This window comes from Paroedura picta, chromosome 18, assembly GCF_049243985.1.
Source record: "Paroedura picta isolate Pp20150507F chromosome 18, Ppicta_v3.0, whole genome shotgun sequence".
Lineage (NCBI taxonomy): Eukaryota > Metazoa > Chordata > Lepidosauria > Squamata > Gekkonidae > Paroedura > Paroedura picta.
In genome coordinates, this window is record NC_135386.1 from 3177469 (window position 1) to 3197578 (window position 20110).

Here is a 20110-nt window from a genome sequence, read left to right on the forward strand (position 1 = left end):
GGTGGGGAGTGTCGCGTCCGGGTTCGAGTCCTCGCTCGCCCGGGAGACCTTGGGAGAGCTGCACTTCCCTCAGCCCGTCCTGCCTCACAGGGCTGTCGTGAGGATAAACGGGGAAAGGGAACCGTGTTCAGAATGCAGCCACGCACAGAATAAAAAATCCTGGGCTCGGCTGAACCTCTGGATTCTCGAGTCTTTGAACAGGAAAATGAACATTCGGCTTTGCCAAGTCACAGCAACACCTCATGGGAATTGTAGTCCTTGGACATCTGGAGAACCACAGTCTGGCTTTCCCTGGTACATACAGTCCGTTCTGATCTGTCCAGCCGCTGCTTGAAGACTGCCAGTGAGGGGGAGCTCCCCACCTCCTTAGGCAGCCCATCCCACTGCTGAACTACTCTGACTGCGAAAAACATTTTCCTGATATCTAGCCGGTACTATTCTCCATGAAGCTTAAACCCATTACTGCGGGTTCAATCCTCTGCTGCCAACAGGAACCTTTCCCTGCCCTCCTCCAAGGGACAACCTTTCAGATCCTTCCAGAGAGCCATCCTGTCCCCTCCTAGCCTCCTCTTCCCCAGGCTGAACGTTCCCACATCCCTCAGCCCTTCCTCACAGGGCTTGGTCTCTCTCCCCACAACAGAACAGCCTGCGAGGTGGGTGGGTCTGAGAGAGCTCTAAGAGAACTGCGAAAGGATTCCACCAAGAGCCCCCTGTTTAGCTTGCACGGAATGAATCGATATTCAAACCAATTCCCCTTTTGCAGGGCAAAATCAGAAACGTACCAACTGCATTAATTCCACCCACCCCCCACCCCCCGTCCGTCCGTCGGTATGACTAAAGAAAGAGCCACACAGGAAATCTTGCTTAAACTGTCTTCCCCTCTTTCCCCCCCACCCCACGCTCTTATGAGTCACAATTGCTGTTACTTTAGGGACAATGCTCCAAACACGTTGTCTTTTGTTTCTTTCCTTTTCTGAAAGAGTTTAGGGCACGGCGCAAAAAGAGAGATCGGAAAGGAAGACGATAACGTTAAAAGAAAAGACCTCCTGTTTTATCTGTCATGAATCTAAACTGCATTATTGTCAGTTCTACAATGGTTATCTAAAGCTGCCTCTCTCAAATTTTTCACCGTTGAGAAACCCCAGAAGTCCTGTGAATTCAAAACCCCTCGGTCAGTCGGGGTCAGAGTTCGGCGGTCTCCCCTTTACGCATCGGGGCTTGTAGGACCAGCTAGATTCAAAGGCACAACTCTTCTGCAGACCCTTCCTTTCTCCTTGCGGGGAGGAGAGGTTGGCAGCTTCCAAAAGGCCAATCTCTCCCATGACGGATTGCTCCTCATGAGCCGTGATGGATGCCCAAGAAAGAACGGAGGCATAATGTCAGGTGAAAAGATTCATAAATAAACCCGGTCCAGAAGGTCTCCATTAAGATATTGGTTTGGGGTCAGACTTGAGGGAGGGTGACCTTTCCAGTTTACAGGGCATTTGTTTGTTTTTTTCCAGCGGACGTGACTCTCTGAGCCCTTACTCGGGTGACCCCAAATCTCCATCCTTTATCTGCTGATTACGCCATTTCTCAGGATTGTTCTCTGTGACAGATGGTTTCATTATCAGTCAGTGGCAGAGCCTCCACTTGACAGGCAGAAGGTCCCATGTCAAATCCCCAGCATCTCCAGTTGAAGGGTCAGGCAGGAGGGGATGGGGAAGGCCTTGATTTAGGACCCTGGCTCAGGGGCAGAGCCTCTGCCTGGCAGGCAGAAGGTCCCAGGTTCAAAGGAGAGTTGCTTACAGAATAAATAGCCTTATTGAGCAAAGAAACAACCTTATAAAGAAAGAGGAGAGAGAGAGATAGTCCTAACTGTCTAACTGACTGTGCTCTTCTGGAAGCGATCAGAGAGGACGCGTGCTCAAAGGGGCAGGAAGTCCACGAGGGAGCCAATCAAGGGCACAAGAGGAAAATACCGGGAATCTAAATATGCTAATGACACATCTCCGATGCTCCCTGTAGGATATTCTTTGTATGCTTTTCATTTCTTGCACACTACGTATCCAGCATATTCCAACGGATGGCTTACTTGATTTCCGTTTGTCCCCCCGCCTTCCGGGCTATCTGAACGAGCTCCTTCCCGTACCGTTCTTCTGCCTGTGCCCTGCGGACAAAACACTGTGAATTATTTCCATCCATTGGAAGAAATCCTTGCTCTCTTTCAAATAGCTCTGGAACGAAGGCAAGGGGGCCGCCCATTCACTCATTTGGCCGTCCAACGTTCGTCTCTCCCCCCCCCCAGCAAAAAACTGAGCTCCCAACGCACAGCAGGTGCCCCAGAACGTGGGTGTCCTGCATAGTGCAGGGGGTTGGACTAGATGACCCATGAGGTCCCCTTCCAACTCTAGGATTCTAAGTTTTCACAGGCCTCCGTTCGTTACCTCTGTTTGATCAAGTCCTCCACGTCTTTGCACATCTTCCTCCCGTCCAGCAGTCTCTGCAGAAGGACATCGTATCCGGTGTGAACGGTGATTTCTTTGCACTAGGAGGGGGAATGGTGAAGACCCGTTAGCGAGCTCAGATTTCCCGCATGGAATCCGTGAGAGGAGTATTGGTTTTAGGAAGGGGATGGGGAGAAGACACTTGTGTGTGGTGTGGAGCCTTGGGGACATTGCCTTCCATTGTTCAAGTTTCTAGACCTCATGGCAGGGATTGTTATTTCCCTGTTGGCATACACAGGATCCGTGGCGTGCATGTGAAAAATATCCTGCAGGGGGCATTGGAGGACTGGTGTATTTAGCATAGTTGGATTAGGAACTTCCTGATGGTTTCCCACCCCCAAATCGTCTCCTCCTGTATCCTGATTGGCTCACTAGACTTCCTGGTCCGTGGAGCACACTTCCTCCCTGCTTGCCTCCAGAACAAAAGAATGAATGCAGAACAATAGTTAGACAGTTAGATAGGTCTCTCTCTCTCTCTCAGACTTTTATTCTTTTCAGCAGCCTAGTGCTCTGATCCCCTTTGCTTTTTCAGACTCTGTCAACAGAACTGTGAAGGGAAATAATTGTAGGACAAATTCCCACATCCGTGTCCTTCCGTATCAGAATTGAGAATTCAAGTTGGGAAATATTTGGGTAGCATGGGCGGAGCCTGTGGAAGGTAAGGTGGAACAGTGAGGGAAATGGTGCCCATAAGCAGAGAAAATAAAGTCTGGGAAGCAGTGGGTTGAGGATGGGGAAAGGTGGGTTAGCAGCGCCAGGCTGGAAACCCCCAAATTCTTCAGGCACATCCCAACGCAGAACTGGCAACCCTAGCTTTATGGCACGCTACCTTGTGGTCTTTTTCTCTCAAGGAGACATTCCAACCAACAACAGGATGAGAGAAGGAAAAAAAAAAGAATTAAGTGAATGTCCCAGGCTAAGCACAATCAACTAAAAATCAAAAATACATAGGTATTCTGGTATATAGACAGATTAGATTTCTACAGAACCAGTTGAGCCAAGAAACTGCAGTGAGGTCCGAAGGCCAGCTCTTGCCCGTCTTTTAAATTAAATCCAAATATTTACATACATTTAAATCGATGCATACATCAAAGGACCTTTGTTTGTGTTTTCTTTCTCACACCGCCTAAAGGTGTGCCCAAGAAATAATTGCACCTGATCGGAAATGTAGGAAAGGACTCCACGCCTCTCCCCTTCCCTCCCCTCTCCCCACGCCTCTCCCCTCCCACACCCCTTCTTTAATGTTGCCCTTGCAGCGGGAAAACTAGAAGAAATCTATTTCTCCTGTGCTCATAACGTACGGACATTTCCCGAAATGACAAACATACAGGCATTTCCCGAAATCTCAAGGGACCTCCAGACTACAAAGAGCAAACAGATCCTTCAAGGAGAGGACGGTAAGGCCGTCTCCCTTGCTGCCGCTGAGATCTCCTCCCCTCCCCAAATTCTGACGCCCCCCCCAGGAAGTGCCGCCCAAATCTCCAGGAACGTCCCAAACTGAAAAGTTGGAGACCCTCGGAGATGCCGACCTTCCTGAGGAGGGTCAGCCCAAGGCCGGGGCCCACTGCGGACAAGCCCCTGTCTCTAGCATCCACCGACCCCCCCCCCCCACAAGCTTCCGACAAGCGGCCGAGACCCCCGAAGCACAGCGGTAGGCCCAGGAGGCAAACGGGCACGCCGCTTCCTGTCAAAACCGAGACAAAATTAGCGCACCGCACGGGCCTCGCACGACAGAATCGTGGCGAGCCATTTTATAAGCGTGGGGTCGCGACGGCCACCTACGCTCGCCATCCGGGGTCCGACGCAGGAGACGCCGCCGCGGACGGCCTGAGGGCTCTGCCTCTCCCGGGGTCCCGCTTCCGTCTCCAGCAGCTCCGCTTGGCCCCCGAGAAGCTGAATCTTTTCCAGCCCGTTGACTCATTAGGTGGAAACAGGATCCCGGCAGCTGAGCGTCTTTTTCCCAGGGAAATAGAATTGCCCTTGAGAAGAAGCCAGGCTGAGTCAGACCTCCGGGGAATAAGGGCCTGGATTCCGTCCCCGCCATTTCGGGGGTCTCTCTAGGCCTGCCGGATTCTTCAGCCGTTCCTCCTGGGGAAGGGGCTGCAACTCATCATCCGGGCCGCCTTCCTCTGGGTTTCTTTCCAGCTCTGCAAGGTCCTTTTTGAAATGCATCAAGTCCGTCTGCAGCCGTCGGAAAGAGCCAGAGTCCACCAGCGCCTTAAAAGATGAACAGGATTTGCAGCCCGGGAAGAGATTTTGGGGAGCCCGTCTGTCTTTGTATCTTGGAGAGTGGAGTCGTTTCCTTCGGCCTCTGAAACCGCTCCACTCCCCAAGATGGACTCCCCTCCTAGCTGTGCCTGGAGAAGGGGGCAGGGACTCCAGAAAGCTGAAACAAATTTGGTTTGTCTGTACGATTCCCCTGGACTCTGTCCCTTTCCTGCGGCTCCAGACCAACTGAGCACGGCTCCCCATCTATGGAAGGGGCCACGTTTTGCTCTGCAGAAGGGAAATCCATCAACCTTGCAATATAAGGACAGACCGACTCATAGACTAGCCGTAGATCATAGATCCCATCTGTCCTTCTGTTTTGGAGAGCGGAGCAATTTCATATATAAGGACAGATGGAGTCTCCTTCTCGCTGCATCCGAAGAAGCGAGCAGAGCCTCTCGGCAGCTCCTGCCCTGCCGCAAATCTTGTGCGTCTTTCAGGGGCTCCTGGTCACTGTTCTCCAACAACGGCCCTTCCTGATCTCGGGTCACTCAGCAGGGGGAAGCTGCTTTCCGGTAACCCAACCTGAATAGTTTCGGGCTGCCCAGGGCTGAGATGGAGAGCCAGGGTGTGGCAAGATCGCTTTTGAACTTTGCATAAAACACACACTGCGTGTGACGCGGGAAGTCTTCCCCGAGATCAAAGCTACACGACGGGAATATTTTGCCGGGGACCCAGGTGCGAGAGATGCAAAACGGGGTGGGCTAATGATAATATGAGAGAAGATGACAAATGGGCTTGTCTACCCCCCTTTTTACGGCCTGAAGGCGTCTCAAAGTAGCTGGCAAGCACTTTCCTCTCCCCACAGCAGTAAGGAAGGTGGGGTTGAGAGAGCTCTGTCAGAACTGCTGAGAACAGCTCTGTGGTTGGCCCAAGTTCACCCAGCTGGTTGCAAGTGGAGAATCAAGCCAGGCTGTCGCTCTTAACCACAACCCCGACTCATTTTTTGTGGGGGTAGGAGGGGGTGGAACATGATTTGAAAGCGGTTGGACGTCCTAAATTACATAGACTCCTACGGCACCCTTGGACGATCCGGCTTGGCATGGATGCCTCCTTCTCCCCCTCCTCCTGCCACGCATGCCCACGGGTGCCCCAGAGCTGTGGGAAGACTTTGCACACCTTGGATCGTGCGCTTTCATTGCACAGAGAAATCCAAGCACATTGAAAGCGCATGACCCAGCGTGCGTCCCCAAACGGCCAGTTTGCAAGCACACACCCCCCCCGAAAAACACTCCCCCTGCAAGAGTCCCCCCCCCCCGCTCATCAATGCCACCCATCTGTCTCATCCTCAAATGGCACCGTCCCACGGCTTCGCCTCTTATCTCTGTGAAGATTGAGCGCCAGATCTGAGCACTTACCCAGAAAGAATCTTTAAACTGCAACTCTGCCATGCCGGGGGACGGGGCGCAGATTGCCTTTGGGGCAGGGGGAAGTGCGCGTTCTGCAGAGCGTGCCAAAGGGCACCTGCCAGTCGGAGGCAAGAGAGAGGAGGGGGGAAAAAAAGACGTCCAAACTTCACAGCTCTTTTCCTCTCCAACCTCCCTTTCCTCTTTCCCTCCTCCGGCCCCGCCCTCTTGGGTTCTTCAACCTCAACCCCATTTCAGATTTTGGCAGCCAGCGAGTCCGTATCGAAACAGGGAAGCTGGCGGCCGGGCCCACGCCTTGTCATTTAGATGCAAACGAGGCGCACATTCGTAAACGTGACGCCAGGGCGACCAGAAAGGCGAAAGGTCCCTCTGGGATCCGAGGCGCCGTGGGAAGAGAGGACCCGAGTTCGAGGGCACGCCCGGCCACCGTGCAAGTGTCGGATCTAGCGAGCAGGTGTGTTTAAGGGGTGGGGGCAGGCTGTGCAATCTTGGGCACTGCAGATAAATCACACACACACACAAACACACACACACACAGAGGAAACAGAGCTGCTCAGCGATTGCAGTAACAGCCAGGCCTCCTCAGAAGCGAGGAAATGGTGAGCACGCAGCTGCCTCTTCCGGGCCTGGACCGGCCTGTGGTTTTTTCTGAAGCCGCTCTGGAAAACGGCACTCATTGTGAACATGAATGAAGAGCAAGCGCAGGCAGGGCACCACCGGAATGCTAATAGGGCACACGGCGCTGGAGGGTTTTCAGCGGAGATCGCTGGGCACATCCACGCTCCTCCAAGACTTTGGATGCAGAGATGCAGAAGGCCGTGGCTTGTCCCCACGTCCGGATCCTGGACTGACTTGTCAGGCCCCCGTCCAAGAACCAACCAGGGCTTGACCCAGCTTGGCTTTTTATGGAGGCCCGTAGGGTTCTCACTCTCCCGGTGTGAAGACGCATCCCCTTACTTTCCTCTCCCCACACCAGACTCCTTGTGAGGTAGGCACAGCTCGGAGAGAAAGGACTTCCGGAGGAAGAGCGGGGGAACCAAACCTGGTGGGGCCAGTCGAACATGAGGAGTAAGCATTTGCTGGCAGGGGCTCATGGGAATTGTAGTCCATGGATGTCCGGAGGATCACAGATTGACTACCCCTGCCCTAGATGACTGCTCTAACTGGTGCACCCCCAGATGGAAACCACTACTCTAATTGAAAATGCCAGGGATTTCTGGCTGGGGGGGACACCTGATGGCCCCCGGGTTTTGGCCCCTGTGACACAGAGCGTTGGACTGGGGTGGGCCACCGGCCTGACCCAACAGGGCTCCCCTTCTGTTCTTACGGCCTTCGGAGCAGTGGCTCTCCTGTTAAGCTGCAGTCCGAAAACCATAATGAGATCTATTTAGGAGCTGGTCCCTTTGGCTGCCCGCAAAACCCCGTGAGTTAAAAACTGGCTCTGCCCAGGAATGCCGCATCGTTTTAAATACATTTTTTTTATTTCAAAAACCCAGCTTCAATACCAAGCAAGAAGAGACACGAGAACGAACCAGCGGGGCATCCCCGTGTTCTAATCTGACAGTCGACGTTTTGAGTTCGACGCGGCGCGGTCTCTAACGCTATCTCAAGGACAATGAAAACAATCGCGCTTCCAGATGCAAAAATAAGATTTCCGGACCATTCTAAACACCCTCCAGAGAAGTGATTTAATGCACACGGGAGCCTTAGAGGGAAGGAAGGCGGTTAACCTGCCGAACAGAAGGGTGTTTCCGAACACGGGACCCAAACAAAACCCTTCCCTCCATTTCCCCCCCTTTCCAAAACATCAAAAACTTAACGGCAACCCCCCTCGCCTTTCCCCAATGTTGAATTTTGCCTCCGTGAGTTTTTGCCTTATCTTTTTTCTTTCTTTCCGGGGCAACCAAGTGCGGAAAGGCCCAAAACATTCAAGCAACGCACAGGTAGAAAGAACTGCAGGTGTCAAAATATTACAACCACGGGGGGGGGAATAGCTTTTTTATATTTTTTTGTTTCATTTGCCCCCCCCCCCTTCAAAGCTGAAACCAGCTCTGGGACGAAGAGCAAAGGCCAGTCGCTCGGAAATTAAAGCTCCTCGTGGTAGAAACGTTCATCGTGGAGCTGCCGGCCGTAATCGGTGGCCTCACTGTTGAGAAACAAGTCCTGGCTCCCGAGAATCTCGGCCTCGGAGAGCTTCCCGTTGCCGTCGGAGTCCATTTCTTCGATGAGGTGGGCGGACTTTCAAAATAAAAAGACCAAAATGTTAGTTTGAGAAGCGGCGACTGAAGAATGCTTTGGTACGTTTTAAGAAATCTACCCCATTATGGGGCGAGGGGCGGTGATGCCCAGCACGGTGCCCCAGGGCGCCACGGAAAAGCTTTCTCAGTGTTCTCAAAGCTTTCTCAGTGCGTGCCACTTCTCTTTGGCTGTGCGGAAATTTTCCCAGTTGCCTCGGCGGCCTTAGCCCCCCACAGCACCAGGATCTTCCCCGCGTGGCCGTTTTATTTATTTTTATATCTGCATTCCTTCAATTTCTGCTGCAAACTGGGCGGGTTGGCAAGGAAAGTTTTTTCAAAGCCGTGCGTTAGCTGCGCAAGACGTCCTGTCAGACAGAAGTTTTGCCCGGAATGCCAACGGGATTTTAGTAGCGTTATGCGCGACCTCGCTCCCTGTGATCTTGTAGCTAGCTCCGCCCTCTGCGGAAGCCATTTTGGCGCTGCGCCAAGGGCTCCCCCTGAGTCAGAATCACAAAGGTTCCTGCAGGCTCCTAAAAGCTGGAGGCCTCTGACAACTTTCCCGACACCCACCGGGTGTTTCCAGAAAGCGGGCTTTGGCCCAGCAAGGTTTCTGAGTGGCCAATGACAATTCGATGGGCTGCTGGGATTTCTAACAAGGTTGCCGCCTCGGCACCGTGTGAATGAAGGGAAACCTTGGTCACTTCCCCAGGGCCTGGAAGGCAGAGCAATTCCACCAGGCCTTGAGTTCAGGCCAAGAATATAACCCCAGAAACCTCGGATTGGCCGGCCTCCCTTGAAAACATCCCCTGACGAATGCTATCAGAATAGCAAGGCAAAAGACACCGGCCTCAAAAGGAATAACCCCCCCTGAATGTTTTAGTCGGCCGATGGGTTAGCTTGGAATTGCTTTTACCCCAAATGTGATTTTTAAGCGACTGCCTTTTATAGCACAGATGGTGCCCACCCTGAGCCTCCCAGGAAGGGCGGGAGAGGGACATAAAGAGTTATTTGTCGTTCCTTCTGACGGGGCCCGGTTCCTAACCTCCTCGTGGGCGATCCCCTCGTTATTCGGCACCACCCAGCCCAGGAGCTCTTGAGGGTTGAGTTTCCCATCGCCGTCCTTGTCGTAGTCGTTCTTGAAGCGATCCATCTCGACCAGTATCCATTCGGGATCTTCGCCGGCAGCTGGGGGAAGGAAGACGTCAGGTCGTGCAGACTTTATTTTCATTCTGGCTCTTTTGTGCAAGGCTTAAAGCCGCTCTGAAAGGGGTCTATGGAGATTCATTTTGCGTCCAAAACACAAGCTCTAATGCATGCACAGCGCAAACCCCCCGCCCCACAGCAAGAAGGGCTGCCCACCATCCCAGGATCACAGAAGAGGGGCAGAAGAGCGTGGAGGTGCATGCTTGAACAGATGAAAACAGCTCACGGTGAATTAGACCACCGGTCCATCAAGGTTAGCATTCTCTGTCCTGACTGGCAGAGGTTCTCCAGGGTCTGGGGGGGGGGGAGGTCTTTCCCCTCTCCTCTTATCATTAATAGATTTATTGCCCGCCGCTATCAACATCGTGGCGGGTTACACAATATTAAAACCCCACAACAAATACGTAAAATACAATTCATCTCCCCTGTTAAAAATATATCCCAGCAGCCTGATCTCCTGCCTGGTCCTTTCAACTGGAGGTGCCGGGGATAGAACCGGGGACCTTCTGCCTGGCAAGCGGAGGCTCTGCCTGAGCTGTAGCACCTCCCCGGCCCCTCTACACCCACCCCATTTGGGGCTGCCTTTTGAAACGTTGTTCTGCACGCCCACGGCAATTTCTCCACGCTCAGAAGGAAGCCGACAGGCGTGACGTCCGTTATCCGAGACGCAAACTCCGGAGAGAGACTCCTTCATTCCCGTTTCAAGGCCACTCACTTGGATCTCTTCGGTAGTCGCCGAGGAACTCCTCCAGGCTCACAAAGCCGTCGCCGTCTTTGTCGTGCTCTCCCAAAGCCTCTTGGACGACAAACTCCTTCAGAGGGGAGAAACAGAAATTGAGAAACAGAAATTCCACCTCTGCGGGCTTCAAATCCACCTGCCGGCTTTGCAGTTTTCGAAAGGCAGGTTTCCGCAGAGGGGTAAATGCAGGTGTTGAGCCAAAAACAACAAGGCATCCTCACACACACACACACACAAATGCTTCCTAGAATTATTTAAAAGCCAGCATCGCCATGGCCACTCCACCTGGACAGCCCAGCCCAGCGTCTGGATGGGAGACCACCAAGGGACCCACGCAGAGCCAGGCAAGGGCAAACCCCCTAAATTCGTCTGCCCTGCCCTGAACGGCCAAAGGAATCGCAGTCCTTTCAGATCTCAGCAGCCCATACCTGGACGGGAGACCACGAGTTGTCGATTTCCCGCATTCCGCAGGGGGTTGGACTAGATGACCCCGGAGGTCCCTGCCAACTCACTGATTCTATGAAGTCCAAGGCTGCTACACAAGGGCCAACCACCTCTGCTCCTCTCTTGCCACAAAAGGGTGCCTAAGTCAGCTGTGGACCGAACGCCCTCCCCACCCCCGTCTCCCCCCTGTACATTTTGAAAGCAAGTGTCAAACCTTCATATATTCGGCTTCCTCGGGATGCTCAAAGGCGATGAATTCATTCAGGTCCAGGCCTGAAGCGCCATCTCTGTTTGCCTTGTTGAACCTCCTCTTGTCGTTTAAGTGGAGCTGAGAAAAAAAAAATTGGGAGAGGCTCAGGCCAGCTCCGGGCACTGGGTGAATGGGGGGCTTAATCCACAAGCGGATTCAGGAACGGGGACTTATTGGAGCCAGTGTCGGACTAGGATCTGGGAGTCCCAGGTTCGAATCCTCACTTGAGCTGTGGAGACCTGCTAGGTGATCCTGGGCCAGTCACCTTCCCTCAGCGTAGCCTACCTCACAGGGCTATTGTGAGGAGAGGATAACCATGTTAACAGCTCTGGGTCCCCGAAGGGGAGGATGGTATTCCTCCTGCACTCCCTGATTTTTTCCTCTTGTCAAATGAAGGCCATGATCCTACACGCACGGACTTTCCCCTCAGCCCTGCTTCCGAATACCAGGTGCTTTTGCAGCCTGCAACTTACAGCTTGAGATATGTTACAGTTTGCGATTCGATTAACCGTGTCAGTGTTTTGGGAAGAGAATCAACAAATAAAGCCCTCAGGCACTGAAGTCGGGAATCTCGAGGAAACCAGACCCCTGCAGATGGGGAACGGCCCATCTAGTGTATGCGCACCTTGAGGCCCCTCCTGCTTTTATGCAGATACCAGACACCAGGTGACATGGATCCCTGCACAATAGGCTCAGGATTTCTCTTTATGCAGTAGCCTGGCAAAGAACAAACGGCTTTCTGCACCGAAGACGGAAACATTTTAAGCGTCCCGGCCTGTCTTTATCGAATGACTCCGGCAGAGGGACGTCACGAAACCAAAAACAAAGACAAAGCCTGCCACCTCTTGGTGAAACCAAATTTTGCTTCGCCGGTCAGTTTTAAGCAGTGCATCGGGTCGGGGGCCAAGTTTTGGAGGAGGGGAAGAGCCACGCCCCGAGGGTGGAGCCCCAGTTTTGCACACAGGGGGTCCCCGTTTCCGCCGTCACCCCAAAACCATTTCAGGAAGCCGTGCCAGCATGAGCAAGCTGCCTAGGAATCTGTCTTGGTCATTTAGGGCCTTGGCCACAATTTCAAATTAACCCTGCGGACACCGCCCCTTCTGGGCCCATTTACAAAACGGATCGCTCTGGCAGAACAGTGGTGGTTGGAAAAAAGAGGACCAGAGCCAACTAACGGGGCTGGAGAGGGGGATTCTTATGCTCCGGAGTTCCCTCGCCCCACACTGACCCCAAAGGCCTGGCCACCAAAGAAGGTCACATGGGTCAATGAAATGGTGACCGTGGGGAAAGGAGGGACAGAAGTCCAGCGCTACTCGAACGGCGGCTCACCTGCCGGAAAGATTCTTCTTCGGTGTCCTCCAAAGCCAAATCGTCGTCGAAATCTATCACGCGGTCGTACATCTGCACGTTGTATTCCTCCCAGGAGATGTACCCGTCGCCGTCTTTATCGTACTCGCCAAACTGCTGCCTGGCATCTCCCAGGATGTAATGCTTGAAGGACTGCTGGATCCACAGACTCAGCTCGGCTGCAGAGATTCCACCAGTTAAGACCATTTCTCTCCATTTCCCCCTTCCAAAAACGTCAACCAAGCATTCTTGAAGAGGGACGGGACCTGCGCTGGATTCCCTTTGCCAGAGAAGGGTAAACGCAAACACGGGTCTTGTGGACCTTGGGACAGAAATCTGGGTTTTAAAATCGCCACAAAAGGGATGGTCGTATTTTCTTCAGACCTCAGTGAATCCCAGAGCCCTGGGTTGTTTATATGTTCTCACATGCTCATTGCCACTTTGGTGATGGGAAGGAATTTTCTTCCAGGCCCGGTTGGAAGAGTTTTTGCCTTCCTTTGGGGGAGTGGGGGGGAGAGGTAGTTGTGAATGTCCTACACTGTGTACAGGGGGGCTTGATCTACCTCCGGGCAGGACGCCATCAATTGCTAGACTGTTCCACCTTCGTTGTGGCTCAAAAGGTCCCAGGTAAATGCTCGGATTAAAACATGCAAGAGCTTGGTTAGATGACCCCTTGAGGGATACGATGGTCATACAGGCACTGAATTTACCCCCCAAATACTTCCAGGCCGAGGAGGCTATCCTGCCTTTCTCATTTACAAACTTTTATCTGTAATTTTTCGATGGCCCGGCAACAGGAAGGCTGGCACGCTAAACAGAACGCGTTCGGTCCTCATCTCTAGCCGTTCGGTCTGCTATTTACAAAATCTGTTTCTTTAAACAACTGCAAGCCGACGTCTCCCTTACCCTCCGTGAGAAAGCCATCCGAATCCAAGTCGATTTTCTTTATAATCGCTTTCAATCTTCTCTGTTGCTCCTCGGGACTCAGCTTGGCAAATTCATCCGCTTCTTCCTTGGGAGGGGAACGGAAAGCGTGCAAAATGATTATTTCAATCTAGAAGTGTCATTCTGGCCTCGCTTCTATCGCGGGGCCCACATCTACACAAAATTACTTCCTTTTCGCCGTCAGTCACCATAACCGAGAAAGCCTCTTGGAAGGATAAAGTGGGGGGTTTGGGGCTGAGGAATGGTGCATCTTAGCAAAGTAATTCTAAACAGAGTTCTGTCCTAAATCCACTAAAATCGAGATAATGCAGGCTATAAAATATACTGCTGAAATGCTCCCTCCTATGATCTGTCTCCCCCCAGGCCTGCCTCACAGACCTATTGTTTATATACACAACACATATATATATACACACAAATATATACATATTTACACAATACACATATACAATCAGATGTAACGCATATGTGTGTGCGCGTGTATTTATATATTGTACACCCCCCCCCAAAAAAAATGTACTCAAGCCTCTGTAGGGTAAAACCGGTTGTAAAATTAAAGATGACTATTTAATTTTACAACACCCTGCAGAGGCTTGTGCAAACTGAAATGGACTCCGGGGAACGGCGGAATACAGGAAGGCCTGGAGGATCATTGTCCAGGGGGTTGCGATGGGTCGGACATGACTTCGCACCTAACAACAACAACGAGTCTTGAGCACATTTTCCTTCTTTCGACCCTTTTTGTTTGTTTGTTTTTTTTGGGGGGGGTGGCGGCTTCTTGTCTGGAGCCTGGATATCTCCGACCGTTTCGTTTTTGGCAAACCCCTGAGATATATACCACACCTCTGTCCGCTCCCCTGCGACATCTACGCGCACGCACAGGTAACACCGCAAACACGCATCCCACACCTGTGCGCCCATCCCGGACGCAGACCCACAAATCCTGCATCTATCTTATTTATTTATTTATATGTTTCTTATAGATCTCGGCCCGCCCCCGTCCCCCCCTCCTCCTCCAGCCCTCTAAGCCAGGGGTAGTCAACCTGTGCTCCTCCAGATGGACTACAATTCCCATGAGCGTTCGCTGGCAGGGGCTCATGGGGATTGCAGTCCCTGAACATCTGGAGGACCACAGGTTGACTACCCCTGCTCTAAGCCCCGGGCTGCTTGTCCAGGTGCGCCGCGCGCCCCGACTCACCTGTCCTCCCAGCAGCGCCTCGCGGTCCAGGTCGGGCCGGTGCTGCTGCTGCTGGGCGTCGTGGCCGGGGAGGTGCGGCTGCTGCCCCCCGCCCAGGCCCAGCAGCAGCCCCAGCAGCAGCAGCAGCGGAGGAGGAGGCATGGAGGACGAGGACGGGGGACGCCGGGCCGGGCCTCCCTCTCTCCCTCCCGCCCTCCTTCCCTCCTTCCCCGGCTGCTGGCTCCGCCCCGGCGCCCAAAATGGAGGAGGAGGAGGTGCAGGGCTCGGGGTGCAAAGCATGCACGGGGGACAGCACTGCCACACGGGTTGTGTAGTGTTTGCCGTGGGGATTTGGAGCCGGCATTGGGGCACGATCCGGTTGCCAACCTCCTGGGGAGAGCTGCAGAATTGCAGGCGGTCTCTGGGCTGCAGAGATCTCGTTCCCCTCCCTGGACAGGGGTGGTCAACCTGTGGTCCTCCAGATGTCCGTGGACTGCAGTTCCCGTGAGCCCCTGCCAGCGTTCGCTCATGGGAATTGTAGTCCATCTGGAGGAGCACAGGTGGACTACCCCTGCTCTAGGATGCTCTCACCCCACTGAGCTCCTTTCCCTTCGCCCAAACCCTGCCCTCCCCAGCTCTGCCCTCCCCCCAAAAAAGCTCCAGGTTTCCCCACCCACAGGGACAGCCCTACACTGCAGGGGAGGTGGGAAAGGAGCCTGCGAAATGGTCAGAGGAGCCAGGCTTGCTTTCCTGTTTCAAAGCAGGACTTAGGATGCCGGCTAGAATGAGCAGACGGTCCCCAAAAGAACCAGAAAAGAGGAGTCGGGCGGGGGCTTCAGCCCAGCAAGTAGCTTCCCAAGCTGCCTTTGTTGACAGCGAGCTCAACAACACTCCCTTAGCAACAAAACAGATTCTCATCCTCACAGTCGATTGCAGCAGGTACGGGCAGCATCTCTTTTGTGGCTTGTTTTGATATTTATTCGCCTCCCAGGGGGAGAATGTCCATTTGCCGTTCCCTTGGCATTGTTGTCCAGTGGGTATTGGCATTGTTGTCCCCCAAGCTTGTTTCTCTTAGTTCTGTTTGGTTTCAGCAATCTACAAACTAGGAAGGACAAGAAAGAAACCAGGTAGAGGAGGAGGCTGGCCAGAGGAGGACATTGACAGCGGGGTGTTTCACCTCTTCCTTTAGCTGCACATATTTGAAAGTAAAGTGGGAGTCATTCTTCTGCTTGCTGTTTCAATTTGATGGCCCGTGAGATAGCCATTGCGGCCCCTGGAGAGAAACCAGGTCGGGGAAAGGACTAACTTGGTAGAATTCAGGGCTCTAAGGTTGGGAAGCTCAGGGGAGAACAGTGGGATACAATGCGTGGCATAATAATATTAATAATTATTATTATATATATGAATAATAAAACAATCTATAAAAGACTTCTGGCCACAGACTCGGGAGACTCTAGATGCTATAGACAGGGTTTCCTCAGGGAACAATCCGGAGAAGAGGAAATCACAGTGTCACAGCATCTAATAAGTCTTGCAGAGTCTGCTTCATGGGTTAGGTTAAGCAGAGCAACTGCCCCTGGATGCAGAGGCTCTAAAATTGCTCTCTGAAGTTATTGATTTTTCCTTCCTGTGTGTGTCTTGTGGAGTTCCTAGCATTCATAGCGCCTTTAAAAGCCAACGATGGTGACAATACAGACTTGGAAGGTATCACTTTTACACCTATGCAGGAAAAAAAAAAAAGAGGCGGGGACACGCACGGCTTCAAACAGCGCCGCTGCGCATGCTCCAGGTGAGCCGCGCATGCTCGATGCGAAGCCGGGTGATGAGCCAGTGAGGGTGCGGGAGGGCTTCGCCCGCGGCCACTGAGCATGCTCCGAGCGAATGGCGCATGCTCCGTCGCGCTCGGCGGCGGCGGGGGAAGTGGCTCCCGGCGCGAGTGCGGCCGCCGTACCGGCTGCCCGGCGGGGCGGGATGACGTCACAGCGGCGGGACGCACGCAGGCGGAACGGCGCGGCCAGGCGGAGAGGGTGAGGGCGGGCGCCGCGCGGGGGAGGGGAAGGGGCCGCGGAGGCCAAGATGGCGGCGGGCCGGCCGGGCTCCTCGTCCCTCTCCGGGGCAGGCGGGCAGGGCCTCCCCTGGGCCGGCCCCCGCGGCCTTGACACGCGTCTGGGGGGCATTCACACGTGACGGCCCCTCCGCAGCCTCCTCCCGCCCTTCTTTCTCCGCCTGGTTTGCACAACGTCCCTGCGAGGTGGGCTTCTCCCCCAGGTAACGCCTCAAGCCCCCCGGAGCCACCGCTCAGGGCTGCGTGTGCCAATTCCCCCCTCCCTCCCTTGTGAGTGGGAGGGTTTGCACAACAGCCTTGCGAGGCTGGCCACCCTTGAATCCCATAGGTGACGCTTCAAGCCCCTTTGAAGTCGCTCTTGGTCTATGACTCGCTCTTACTGTGACGAGCTCAGTTCTGCGTGTGTCGCTTGCCACCTTTTTAGGGGTAGCGTTTGCACAACAGCCTTGCGAGGCTGGCCACCCTCGATTCCTCAGAAGGGGACGCGTCGGCAAAGCTTCAAGCCCCTCTGCAGCCGCTCTTGGTGTACGAACGCCTCTCTACGCAGTCTCTTACTGCGAGGAGTTCAGGGCTGCATGTTGTCAGTTTCCCCTTCTTTCTTTATTTAATAATAATTTTGTTTATTATTGGATTTGTTACCCTCGGTTCTTGGCGGCTGTTTACAACAGAGAATAAAACCACAACAAATAGCCAAAGTTAAGCCCCGCAAGGTTAGCGATTGACGGCGAATTGGCTTTGCCAGTTGGGAAAAGCAGGAATTCAAAGAGACACCAGGCAACCTTGCGAATCGTTTTGCCCGCTGCGGTCCACGTGGAAAAGCCGCCGGGATGGTACCGTTTTGGGCACCCTCTGGAAAGCCAGGTGGAGTGCGGGTGAAGGCCCTGAGTGTGGGTTGTTGTTGATTTTGCCCCGCTCATGTGAGCGAGGCTGTTGTGGTGGAGCATAAGCAAGAGAATGTCTGGCCAGGGCCAAGAAGCGCTTTGTACGTTTAAGATACAAGCAGAAACAAGCAAAAAGGAGTCGTTTCATAGCATGATGGGCTGGTTTTCATGGGCTGGTAGCCCTCTTCGCCTAGAAAACCCCGCGGGGTCACCTTAAGTCACTCACCTTGTCATCTTTTGCCATGATTATGCATGAATATTGATATGGATGAAGGCTTGATATGAATTGCAGTGAATGAATTGCAATTCATTGATATGAATTGCAGTGAGACAGGTAAGAAACTAAGATGAAGTCAGTGGATTAAGTCAGTGGCCCTTCCAGCCCAGCACTCTGGGGCACACAGTGGCCAAAACCCAGGGGGCATCAGTGGGGCCAGAAGCCCTCCCACTGGGCCCCCCCCAAGCACCAAGAATACGGAGCATCCCAGCCCCAGGCAGAATGCTCCATCTATAACTTGTGGCTAATAATCCAGAAAGGCGGGCATAAGTTCTGCAGTGTTTGACAGGCCCCGGTTGCCTCATGATGCTGTGTGGGAAGTCTCAGGGCACCTTCTCAGGTAGCCGGACTCAGCAGCAGCATCTCCCACCTCACCTGGAGAAGCTGCCAGGCATTTAAAGCAGGGGAAACGCGGGTTGTGAACATCGGTCATGTGCATCCACTGGAAGGCGGGCTGGATGCTCGGTGAATCGTTCCAGCGCTCATCCTGTGGTTTAGGCCAGGGGTAGTCAACCTGTGGCCCTCCAGATGTTCATTGACTACAATTCCCACGGGCCCCTGCCAGTGAACACTGGCAGGGGCTCATGGGAATTGTAGTCCATGAACATCTGGAGGGTCACAGGTTGACTACCCCTGGTTTAGGCCCAATCTGCTGAGATGTCTTCCGTTCTGCTGTGCCTGAGGGGGAGAACCAGGTGGACAGTGGCTGAGGTCTTTGGGGAGGGGGTCTCCTGAAACCTGGACACCTGCTTTCTTGGGGTTCCTTTCTGCACCACGCCTGTTCCTCCTCTCCCTTATTGAGTGTCATTCTCCCTCGCTCTCTTACACTGCCGGTTTCTAGCGCCCGGGCAGAGGTTCCTTGACGAGACACACACACACACACCCTGAATAAGCGTACACGTACTGGCAAAAAAAATACTTTCAATTCTGTAATGTTTTTTTTTTCCCTTTTCTTCCCCCCCCCCCCCCCAAAGTGGCTGCACGGTATATCAGGACTAAGATTTAGTCCACTAACGGACAAAAGCCTTGCTTTTTCATGGTATGAATGATACTCCTCTCCCCTCCCTTTATCCTGTGGCACCTCCGTCTAATTTGTTGAGGCATGCCAGGGGGGCGGGCAGCCGTTTATCGCCGCCTGAGGCCCTGCACGGCACCCTCCCCTCCTGTCGCTGGCCTCCCCTGCCGCCCTCTGGCCCTTGCTTCTGCATGTTTTCGGCAGCGGCCGCAGGTTCCGTATCCTTGCTCCTGTATCTGGTTGTTTTCCCGCAGCCCCCCTTGCATGATCCACCCGTACGGCCGTTGCCTCGCGTTTTCTCTTCCTTTGGCAGCCCGGAGAATTGCACTCGAAGGAGCCCGTAGAGCAGGGGGTGGGCAAACTGCGGCTCTCCAGGTGACCGTGGGCTACAGTTCCCTGGCAGGGGCTCATGGGAATTTAGCCCACAGTCACCCGTAGAGCTGCAGTTTGCCCACCCGTGCCGTAGTAGAGTTTTTGCAATGGGGCCGAGGACATCTTAAGGGAAAGATCGGCCACCCTGGGAAGGAAGCGGGCGCCATCTTGGAGGCTCAGCCGGCTGGGTCAGAGCTTGGCTCCACGCGGCATCAAAGGAGGAGTGATTGTGGGACAAAGGTTGCGTCAGGCGCACATTGCGTCTTTGCGTGTGTGGTGGATTCCGCTCACCGCCTCCCCCTGTTCTTTCTGCCGCCGCCTTCTTTGTGGGCTTCGTTTGCGCCGTGGCCAGGCCTTCCCCGTGGCATGTGCTTTTATCCTTGTCGGACGCACGGTGCGAATCGGGCCAGTGGTGTGTCTGTGTTCTCAAAAAAGAAACCACCACAGCAACAGCCCACCCCCCAAAACCCCATGCTAATGTCAAAGTTCTGCTGTTTTTGTCCTTAGCGTGTATACGATACGTCGGTTGCCTGTGTCTGAATTATGCCAATTTGTAATTTGCAAGTGGGCAGGAGAGGGAATGCGAAGACTTAAACCAGTGGTTCTCAACCCTCCTAATGCCGCGACCCTTTAATCCAGTTCCTCATGTTGTGGAGGCCCCCAGCCATAAAATTAGGCAAGGGTTCTTTCGCAGAAATTAAACCGAAACTGAGCGATGGCGTGAAGATCCATGGCTCAGGGTTGTATATAAATTGGTTTCTTTCTGGGGTTTCTCAGTTCAGTTCTGCCTCTGGTCCTACCAGGCCGATCTCTCTCTTTTCCGTTGCTCCAGACAGACAAACGCCTTATTCCGATCTTCCCCGCAAGGCTGTTGTGTGGATGCGTAGTTTAGCGGTGTGGTACTTTGCACCTTCTCAGGGATGGAAAGTTCTGTGAACTTGCACGAGCGGTGGATAAATTCTATTAGACCGTTAGCCAAGTACGATTCTGTAAGGCAGCCTTGTTCAATGTTTATCATTGAGAAGTCCCGGAAACGT

General features: G+C 53.6%; 2 protein-coding genes across 6 annotated transcripts in view; one reads left to right on the forward strand and one right to left on the reverse strand.

Annotated features, from left to right (window-relative positions):
- SCAPER (S-phase cyclin A associated protein in the ER) overlaps positions 1-20110 on the forward strand; it is a 121594-nt gene that overhangs the window by 9066 nt on the left and 92418 nt on the right. The window contains exon 1 of one of the 5 annotated variants that reach the window (XM_077318166.1): positions 16332-16490. The exons of 2 other annotated variants lie outside the window; for them this stretch is intronic. In XM_077318166.1, the coding sequence (XP_077174281.1) occupies positions 16345-16490 (146 nt within the window). In that variant the 5' untranslated portion in view covers positions 16332-16344. 2 more of the 5 variants (XM_077318167.1, XM_077318165.1) reach the window with 2 other exon arrangements.
- LOC143827810 (reticulocalbin-2-like) lies at positions 7581-14687 on the reverse strand. Its single transcript, XM_077317728.1, has 7 exons — positions 14485-14687; positions 13248-13353; positions 12324-12520; positions 10959-11072; positions 10277-10373; positions 9401-9543; positions 7581-8359 (listed from the first exon to the last, which is right to left on the reverse strand). The coding sequence occupies exons 1-7, from the start codon at positions 14623-14625 to the stop codon at positions 8207-8209; spliced, it is 951 nt and encodes a 316-aa protein (XP_077173843.1). The 5' UTR covers positions 14626-14687; the 3' UTR covers positions 7581-8206.

What these genes read in the sequence shown, in the direction of transcription:
- LOC143827810 (XM_077317728.1), bottom strand. Translation starts at nt 14,625, where the DNA reads ATGCCTCCTCCTCCGCTGCTGCTGCTGCTGGGGCTGCTGCTGGGCCTG. An exon ending in AAGAAGAATCTTTCCGGCAG is followed by an intron (nt 11,073 to 12,323) that starts GTGAGCCGCCGT and finishes TTTTTTTCTCAG; the next exon opens with CTCCACTTAAACGACAAGAG. An exon ending in AGGAAGCCGAATATATGAAG is followed by an intron (nt 10,374 to 10,958) that starts GTTTGACACTTG and finishes TCCCCTCTGAAG; the next exon opens with GAGTTTGTCGTCCAAGAGGC.